Here is a 10891-nt window from a genome sequence, read left to right as displayed (position 1 = left end):
ATTTTTGACGTTTCTTTATTTTCAAATATCGAAAATCAAAATTGTCATTTTTAACATTTTAGGTGTGGATATATTAAGGGTGGTTTTTAGGGGTCTTGCCGAGCGTTCTCACTCCCTCTATAATTAGTAAGATAAAAAAAAGAGAATTTTTGACGTTTTTATATTTTCAAATATCGACAATCAAAATGGTCATTTTTAACATTTTATGTGTGGTTATTTTAAGGGCGGTTTTTAGGGGTCTTGCCGAACTTTCTCACCGACTCTAGAATTAGTTAGGTAAAAAAAGATAATTTTTCAAGTTTTTATATTTTCAAATATCGACAATCAAAATGGTCATTTTTAACATTTTAGGTGTGGATATATTAAGGGTGGTTTTTAGGGGTCTTGCCGAACGTTCTCACTCCCTCTATAATTAGTGAGGTGAAAAAAGAAAATTTTTGACGTTTTAATATTTTCAAACATCGACAATCAAAATTGTGTTTGGCAGGTTTGAATAATGGGTGATTTGTAAGGGTATTCAACCCCTCAAAAAATAAAAATTTCGAAAACTTCTTCCGATGGAATATAATTTTTTGTCATCCTAAATGATGAATATGAACGTTCGTAACTTCAAGTACATATTTCTTTGCACAATAATTCAGGGCTCATTTAATGCCACCGTTTTTTTAAAATGCAGAGTATCAATTTAGGGAAAAAGGCATTAAATGAGCTCTAAATTATTGTGCAAAGAATTAACTCTCTTTTTTCTATGTGTGGTCTCGCTAGCTTAATGTTAAGCTAGCATGACCTCTCACTCTCACTCCTACACAGAAAACATTATGAAAGGCCCTTTCGACCATCTAGAATTAGAAAATTTGACTAGCTCTAAATGTTGACTTTAACTTTGACACTCCATTTTTCTCGGTGAACCTCATTTTTAAACATAAATCTCTTATTTCAATTAAACAATAACAACCCTCCTTCGCTTAGTTAATATTTCGCTGACTGAAGAAATATTAAATTTAAACAATAGTTTGATACTTTTGGCTTACAACCATTTCTTTGCTTTGAAGAAATGTTTGATAGGACACTTAGGATGATTTCTCTGAATCAAGTAAATTTTCTTTGATTCAAGATTTTTGTTCTCAGTGTGCAAACACATTGACGAAAACGAATGCCCTGCAAGTGCCTGGTGATTTCTCTCGTGCAATGTGTGTAAACGTTACAGTTATTTGCATTATGTTGTATGTATGTATAATATTTGTACATGTAAATAAGTTACGAGCTTCCGTGCGAGTCACGATCCATTAAAACTTCATGCGCACATTTGTGTAGGTATCAGCCAACTAGTGAACGTATCTACATGTTTATTATGTATGCACATTGTACATAGCCCGAGGCCGGCGACACGAAACAGTAATTTAAGTTTGTCGGTCGCGTCCTATAGTAGCATGTGACTTCTCGAATTAACACGTTAAGGACCCTCTCATAAATTAACGAGTCGAGCACTGCACCTCCACTCTTGTGGTGACTCCTGTCATCCACTTTCGGATTACCCTCGCTTTTCCTCAAATTTTTTTTAAATTACTACAATGTACATAATTTTGTAGAAAATATTCGGAAAATAGAGGACAATTTCTAATCCAAGTGGGCCGTATATATTTCCAAAATTTCGTACGAAATCAAAATTATTTCTAACGGTTTAAGGTTCCTATTACATGACCGAAAAGTTCAGAACGTTCATATGAACGACGAAAAAAAATATTTTTGTTACAATTTTTTTTTCTGAAATTGTTTTTGGCAACCTAAAAACGCATTCCATGCAAAAATATTGTCACCTTTTTTATTTGGGGGGTGACTAACAACCCCTAACCTGATTTCCGTACATGCGACAGAAAAGTTGATTACAAAGTCGATAAGGTTAATATATATATATATATATATTTAAGAGAGTAATAACTCTAACCGTTCGGAATCACCACCAGACGAAGTTTTTTGGTGCTGAGAAACCACGCTCCAACCCCTAAGAACCACACCTATGATAAACGATATTTGAAATTAGTAAAATCGCCAAAAAAGCAAGAAGGCATTAAAAAGTTGGGTGTTTAACGTCCTGAAAAATTACGCTTTCTGTTCCCCCGACTAATGCTGGTGGTAAGAAACATCGCTCGGAAACCAACAACCCACCCCTAATTAATAAGTTCCCAAAATTCTAGGAAATGTCCAATCTAATTCAAATGTAATACATTTACGATCATTTAATAGCCTGGAAAATTAATAAAAAGCATCCCCCTAATTATGGTGGTGACAGAACATCTCGGTCGGATACCAAAAAACCAGCCCTAATGAAATCCAATTTTTAAAAATTCGGAAAATCAACAAAAACCGGCAAAGAGTTTTGAAAATTCGAAAAATCGACCAAAAAAGACCGAGGGTAATGCTGGTGGTAACAAACCTCTCTCGGAAACCGAGAACCCACCCTAATTAATAAGTGCCCAAAATTGTAGGAAATGTCCAATTTAGTTCATAGGCAATACATTTAAGATCATTTCATAGCCTAGGAAATTAATAAATAGCATCACCCTAATTATAGTAGTGGTTATTAAATGATCGTAAATGTCGTACCTTTGAACTGAATTGGACATTTCCTAGAATTTTGGGAACTTATTAATTAGGTGTGCGTTTTCGGTTTCCGAGCGAGGTTTCTTACCACCAGCATTAGTCGTAAGAACAAAAGAGGTAATTTTTCAGGAAGTTAAACACCCAATTTTTTATTACCCTTTGCCTATTTTTGTCGATTTTCCGAATTTTCAAAAATTAGATTTTATTAGGGGTGGTTTTTTGGTATCCGATCGAGATGTTCTGCCACTACCATAATTAGGAGGATGCTTTGATTAATTTTCTAATCTATTCAATGATCGTAAATTACCTTTGAACTGAATTGGACATTTCCTACGATTTTGGGAACTTATTAATTAGGGGTGGGTTTTCGGTTTCCGAGCGAGGTTTCTCGCCACCAGTATTAGTCGGGGGAACAAAAGGGGCAATTTTTCAAGACGTTAAACACCCAACTTTTTATTACCTTTTATGTGTTTTTGTCGATTTTCCGAATTTTTAAAAATTAGATTTCATTAAGGGTGGTTTTTTGTCATCCGATCGAGATGTTCTGTCACTACCATAATTAGGGGGATACTTTTTATTAATTTTCTAGGCTATTTAATGATCGCAAATATATTACCCTTACACTGAATTGAACATTTCCTAGAATTTTGGGACCTTATTAATTAGGGGTGGGTTTTCGGTTTCCGAACGAGGTTTCTCGCCACCAGCATTAGTCGGGGGAACAAAAGGGGTAATTTTTCAGGACATTAAACACCCAAATTTTTATTACCCTTTGCCTGTTTTTGTCGATTTTCCGAATTTTCAAAAATTAGATTTTATTAGGGGTGGTTTTTTGGTATCCGATCGAGATGTTCTGCCACTAACATAATTAGGAGGATGCTTTGGTTAATTTTCTAGACTATTAAACGATCGTAAATGTATTACCCTTGAAATCAATTGGACATTTCCTAGAAATACGGGACCTTATTAATTAGTGGTGGGTTTTCGGTTTTTGAACGAGGTTTCTTACCACCAGCATTAGTCGAAGGAACATAGGTGGTAATTTTTCAAAACGTTAAACACCCAACTTTTTATTACCTTCTGGCTGTTTTTGTCGATTTTACTAATTTCAAATATCGTTTATCATAGGGGTGGTTCTTTCGGGTTAGGCGAGGTTTCTCAACACCAAAAAACTTCGTCTGGTGTTCATTCCGAACGGTTAGATTTATTACTCTCTTAAATATATATTGACTTTATCGACTTTGTAGCCGACTTTTCTGTCGCATGTACAGAAATCACGTCAGGGGTTGTTAGTCACCCCCATATGAAAAATTTGGCAACATTTTTGCATGGAATGCGTTTTTAGATTGCCAAAAACAAATTCATTAAAAAAATCTTTAAAAAATCGTAAAAAAAATTGTTTTTCGTCGTTCATGAACGTTCTGAACTTTTCGGTCATCCTATTACATAGTAAAGTCAAAATTAAAACAAAAAAAAAATACTGGGTAAAGGACTCTAACGGCATCCTTATTTGCATTTTTGCCAATAAGCATTTTTTTTAAACATATGTAATACCATAATCAAATCAAATAAAAATGTGGTAACCCGAACAATCAATGGATTATTACAAAAAAAAGACATAACTCCGAACATAATTATGATAAATGAATCTAATTTATCTATAAAATGTGCGAGCGCGAAATATTAAGCATATATATTACGAGGTATAGATATATTACATACCTTCGGGTCATATGAATAAATAACTTCCAATCAGACAAGCAATTGTCTGTAACTGTCCGTTTAACTCAATTATCCCAACCCCGATTTTTTATTCTACCTGGGAACAAAATTTCTTTCTTTCTTAAGCACTAATCATTAACCTACTCTCGTTAACGAATACTGCTATGTTTTGAAATATAAAAAAATTAATTTGAAATATTTCCTGTCAATTGTTTACAAGTTCAAGGATCCACGCTTAATATACGGAAATTAGAAGGTCAGCCGACGTGAAGTTCTTCCATAAAAGCTTCGCAATATAAACTCAATCTCTATAATCGAGCTAGGAAATGCAGTTGGTAATTGTGGAATTTTAACGGTCACTTATTACCTCAAGCAATAACTTTTTTACGAGTGTAGTTTCGTTTCATAAAGTGCATCTACTTTTATGCAGGGACAGCGTGGGCATTACGAGTTGTTAAGTATGTATCATTTGCCAGAGAAGTGGAAATTGCACTAAATAATCGATTACCGCAACAACCATTTCGATATGTGAATATATATTGTACATCGAGAGTCAGGAAACGTTCTACATATGCATGGAATATGACTCACTTGTGGTACTGAGCTTGGAGGAAATTGAATTCCTCCTTTATCCGATCACAGGATTCGGCCACTGAAAATTTAAACGGTTGTCCAGGCTGCGGTGGACCCTGTAATACAAAACAGAAAATGCGATTGGTAAACATACAAATTTAAACACAAGAAATAATATAAACACCGACAAATTTTATACAGGAGGGAAAAAGAATGTTAAGACCTATATAGATATTTCAAGCAAACGATATTATCATCTACATGTTCGATTTTTTACCCAATAGGTTCAGTCGTCTTGTTCTTGTTTTCAATTCACTTGAAATAATAAAAGGTAGACGATACGGAAACGACAAATATTTTTGCACGGATTCTTTTGCGTTTTGACGATAAACTCGTTTCCTACAATAGGCTATAAGCTACAGAGTACGAAATAATCGCTTGCACGCAAAATGTGCAAAGGGGAAAAACCATGAAACTGAAGTCGTAAAACTCCCCCGTGAAGTAATAGGTAATTCACTCCCTTCAAAACGCTTCGCGTGATGATCTGGTCAACTGCAATTTCCAAATTATTTACGTTGATTACTATACTTATCTCGAAAAAAACACTCATGGATAGTTAAATCCCTAAACCTGAAAAATTATTAGGAAAACGTGGAAAATATTTCAAAATGAACTCAGGTTGTTAACATCTCAATGAAATATTTGATTAATTACGACGAGGCATATATTTTGAGTCAAGTCACGTTTTGTCATTTGTGTATTGGTTTCGGAATGATTTTCGTTCGTGACGTTTAAATATACCGTTTTATTGCTTTATTAAGTGTAAATGTGTAGAACAGAGCGTTCATTTATCGGTCACTGTTCTTGGTTCTATATAAGTGTATCGTTACACACCTACGCATTCTATTTTCAAGACTTGAAATTGGCAAGCGTTCACTGCCAGTGTAAATAATCGTCGGTCTCGCGGCTTGGGAAGTTTATACTCTAGACTTGTGTGATTTAGAACGTTGGCAATATTTAGTACGTTCGCTGCATAAATAACGGAAATCGTGCAACGAGACTCGAATTCCTATCTCCGATCGCTGGGGTAGAGCCCCGCACCAGAACTGCCAACTGTACCTTGCCGAAACAAAGAAAGCATGTTCGAACGTGGCAGTCGCTAACTAAAAAAAAAACGACTCAAAAAAACACGTTTCACTTCGATGATTCAAGATAGACTTTAAACGGATCTGTGAAAGTATAAGATCCTCCGTAAATCCTAATACTGTTTAATATAAACAGATGCAATATTTAGTATTATCTATAAAAGAATATTCTACAGGATGTCTACTCAAGATTCTAACATTTTTTTTTTATTTTATGATTATTTGAAAACACTGCTACAATGGAAGAGTTCCAACCGGAGTTTATTCAAAATACAACATTTCAAATTAGACAAAGCAAATTTAGGAGATTAAGAATTAAAATTGTAAAATTTAAGCATTAAAACTTTAACTATTTTGCAAATTAGTCTTTCAGATTCAACAATTTAAATTTAGAAGTTCCTTCAACTGTAAAACTTTCCTTTTGAATTGCAGCGATGTCAAACGGATATTTCAAAACGAAATCGTTTAAAAATATTGGTTTCATGGTTTTAAGAATTAACAAAATTCCCGATCAGAAAATAAATTCAGTATCATATCGTCATCTTCTCCTGGTTGCAACAAGGCCTTGGTCATTTTCCGGTCCTCTGTCCATCCTCGTAATAGTCGCATCTATCTATTAGATATTTCTTGAAAACCACGATTCAGCAAACTGGATCGCTGTGCCAAAATGGTTATTCGTTTGGTTTATAGTTGAGGTTCCGTTTCTTTTTCCAGTGGATGATCAGAAGCAGGCTGGCAGGAAGTTAGAAGCCAGACACTTAGGAGGTTGTACATGAAACTGTAGCAGTAGACATTACGATGTTCTCTAAAGTATAAACGGAGAACCAACCCATTCAAGCCTGTGCCAAGAAAGGCGGACTTACACAGGCAGAACTGGAACGTCGTGAGGGGCGTTCAAGCGAACCGTAAAAGTCGCATTAATGACCGGTAGCGTTGTTACCTGGCTACCTGCCGGTAATAACGTTGCGAGCATATTATCGATCGTTTTGCACGTCGTGCTTGGCAAAGCGGATACAACGGTCTCGAGAGCCTCGTAAAAGCCGGATAGGAATGAACGTACATACGTATGTATGTATGTGCATACAATGAGTTACCTATGTCGTTGCTTAGCGACGCGACGTAATGTCGTAACGAGTGGTCTGTCTCGAAAGCGAATTGCCATCGCTTCTATGATATATCTTTCTCACACCTAGCCAACCTCGGCTCCTTATCTCTAGAATCGCTTTCCGACTTCTCTCAGAAGTGATTTATGTAGAGTCTTGATTGTGTAACTGAATCACGGAGCCGGCAGCTTCCAAGGAAATGTAAACATTGCAAATGTTAAGTCAGGTTCCGAAACACTTCGGATAGAGATTTAATATCCTAGAGTCTAAACAAGTTGGAAGAAAATTTATATTATTTGATAAACTTGGTATCATAGTGTTCGATTTTTTATTCCGGGAGTACGTTCTTTTCTCTGTTAGATCGTCAGAATTCAAATTGAAACTGATGAGAGCGATTCAATAGGTTACTGAGACTCGACACGTCATTACTGTTGATTCGCTTGTCACGTTTCCTCCTTCACAGTAGCGCCTTAGGCGAAATCGAACACGTGTAAAAGCGCGGGTTACCGCTTGGCTGAGATCATTACACGAGAAAAAGTGTAAGCGAGATGGAAGATATTCCAAAGGGTAGACAGATCGAAAACAACGTTGAATAAGAGAGACGAGAGTGGTGAATTGGCAACCCTGCTGATCGGCAAAATCGCTGATCCCATTTGTTCGTGCAAAGCCACTCACGGCAATCCAATTTATTTATTGGCTTTTGCTGCGGCGTATCCTCTCTCACACGTTGAATTGTTACGCTTCACTAGAATCAGCATGTGTATTGTGTGTGCGCGTACACATACACACACACACACACATATATATATATATATATATATACACATATATACACATATATTTTCATGACGAAGAGAGAGTGTCCGACTGCAAACGAGAGGAAGGGGAATTAGTTAAAAAGAGGAACGGTGAATTTTTGCACGACCAATTTTCCGTCGAAAAGTGAAGCGGCGCGGCTGACTCATTGTCTGGCGAATAATAATGAGCGATTCCCACCATCCTTCCCCTTTTCCGTCAATCAGCATCCTTTAACATGCTGCCGATTTAATTATCCGATAACCCGATGCCAGCCCCTCGCTTCATACTCCCTCTCGGCTTACACATCCCTTTTTTTATCACCATGGCAATAATGCGGTCATCTCTACACCCTGTATACTCTGTGGATTGTGTGAATGCCACATATTCTGGGTAATATAACTGCGTGCAAGGGGAATGCTAAATGGCTCATTTGTAATCACTACACGGAGAAAAATGGAAGGTCTGTTTGTCCATATAAATGTGCAGACAGATCATATTGCAGGGACGACTATAGGACAGCTCTTGAATATGACTAAAGCGGCTTTCTCTAGAAAATAAAAAGAAGACGTCCAAATCGACAATCTCAGAAAGACGTCTCGATTGTCTCAGATTTTTTCTCGGCTATTTGAAGCTGGATGACCGGATCATTGTGAAGGGTCGGTTCGGAAATCTCAGATGGTCGATCTGATTTTCTCAGACATTCGACTGTCGTATTTGATGGTCGAATCGATTATCTCAGAATTTTGACATAGTCATTTCGTATGGGCGATTTGATCATTTTTAAAGGGTCGACTTGATTGTTTCGAAGCGTCAATATAGATATTCAAGAAAGGAAAATTCGGTTATCATAAAGGGTCGATTCGAAAATCTGAGATGGTGCAAAGGACTATTTATGATAGTCACATACATCGATTGCTTTAGAGTAGGCATTCCGGTAATAATCTTAAATTTAAAAATTACTAATGCGTATAAAAATCTTAAAAAATGTAATTAATAAGAAATAATTATTTATGAATTTAATGTTAAAGCTTTTTCTACGAATTTTCACTGCAGTTCCAGCTCTCCATCAACTGGATGTAGGAGGACGAGTGTATTGACCCTGCCCCTGCCATCTGTCTTTCCACAAATCTCAGGAGTTGATGCCTGAACTGAAAAATAAAGATTAATCTTAAATTAATGAATCCAATTCCAGTTTATCCTAAATCGATTAATGCTAGAATTAACAGTGATTATTGAAATCATTCAAATCTATTTTAAACTTACATTAACCTAAAAAAAATTAGAATGAAATGTCTTAAATCTCACATTACTTAAGGAAAATATTAAGATTACAATTGCGTACTTAAAACAGGTACTTACCGAATGAGATATTTTCAATGTATCCTCAATAATTTCACTCACTTTACACCGGAATCGTTGGAAAAAACTTTTTTTTTAATAGATATCGCCACGCGGTCTACGAGCCCGTTATGCTAATTGGAGCCAATTAGCGATACCCTTTAAATTTTCACGCGCATGATTGACGCGCAAAAATCAAGCAATTGACCATGCGCGATGGCTTATCTGCTCCTTCGTGGATGGTCGAAAGAAGTGAAAACAATATGTGCGTATTGACCATACCGAAAAGAATACCTTAGTTATCCCTGATAGCGAGTATGATGTTCTTATAAAAGTCAGACTGACGATATAATAAGAGTCTTTTTAACCATGTCGAAAAAAATTTGAAAGGACCGTTCGACCATGTAGAAAGACTTGCTGGCTCTCTAAATTTTGACCATACATTTTTCTCCGTGTAAATTCCATTATTTGCTCAGGGTAATTTATTTTAATAATTAATCCCCCCCCCCCTTTTTTTAGGCAGAAATATCTTTCAAAATTCTCGCGGTATTCAATTTTAAATATTCTTACTTTTTTTCACTAATTTTAAACTCAAAAATCACTCACCTGCACTTACTGAATACACAGTCTGCACTTTGATTAGTTTATACCAAATAGTGTTTGTTTACCATTTTTGAAGTCTACGTCAGAGTCGATAGAAAACCGAAGATTTGTTCAACAAAAGTAAGGGACTGAAGTTGGCTGAGGTTTCTTACTCAGAAATCTTCAGTCCCTTACTTCTGTCTGACATATAACCTATGTCAAAAAAATATTTACGTCAGATGAATTTTATCTTTTTTTCAGATAAATTTTATCTTTCGTTAGATAAATGTGATGCAACGTTTTTATCTTTTTGAGAGATAAAATTTATTCCCGGAGTTTACTGTGAGTGCTCAAATGCATCTTTTAAAATTGTACACATTTTATCAGCGTGCGCGAAAATAATTTAAATCTGATCAAAAAAATTCCATAAGAGTGGATCGTAACTTAAAAAAAAAAAATGCAAAAAGCCCAGTTTGTAATTTTTTTCATCAATGAATAAGAAATGTATAGCTTCTAGGGTACTAATAGAAAAATAAAATATATAAATGAAGGATGATTATACGTCTAAACAACTGAAATCCCTTCTGAAAAATATGCGTTATTGTATCTAAATAGAACATTAGTAATTCTGCATATATGAATGATTGATGGGAAGAAAAAGAAGCATAAAATATAGTTAAACAGCCTCATCATTCATGTATCTTATTGATCATTACGATTATTCCGAGAACAAACTGACTCTACGTCGTGTCATGAAGCAAAACCGATATTTACATAAGCAATTCATTTTGATTCGTAGCCCTACATTGTGTGAGAACGGTAACGGAAATGACATAAATAATGCATGGCATAATGATCGGCAATGTAGTTTCACAAGATGCATAGCTCGAATCCACTCACGTACATGGCTTTCCCAGCAGACAGAACCAGAATACAGTCTGTCAAGTTAAAGCGTGGGTGGCTTTACTCGCAGTCGGTAAGGTGTATCGACATGATTTTGGTGTCAAAATATTAAGAAGAGCTCCCTCT

General features: G+C 35.7%; 1 protein-coding gene across 2 annotated transcripts in view; it reads right to left on the bottom strand.

Moving 5' to 3' along the window:
• The window catches only part of LOC117177948 (protein groucho-like), a 201259-nt gene that overhangs the window by 122400 nt on the left and 67968 nt on the right, over positions 1–10891 (bottom strand). For both annotated transcript variants that reach the window (XM_033369078.1, XM_033369079.1), the window contains exon 2: positions 4915–5012. In XM_033369078.1, coding sequence (XP_033224969.1) covers positions 4915–5012 — 98 coding nt within the window. The remainder of the gene's footprint in view (positions 1–4914; positions 5013–10891) is intronic.

The sequence above is a fragment of the Belonocnema kinseyi genome, chromosome 8, assembly GCF_010883055.1.
Source record: "Belonocnema kinseyi isolate 2016_QV_RU_SX_M_011 chromosome 8, B_treatae_v1, whole genome shotgun sequence".
NCBI classification, from domain to species: domain Eukaryota; kingdom Metazoa; phylum Arthropoda; class Insecta; order Hymenoptera; family Cynipidae; genus Belonocnema; species Belonocnema kinseyi.
This window is presented reverse-complemented; position numbering and strand designations above follow the sequence as displayed.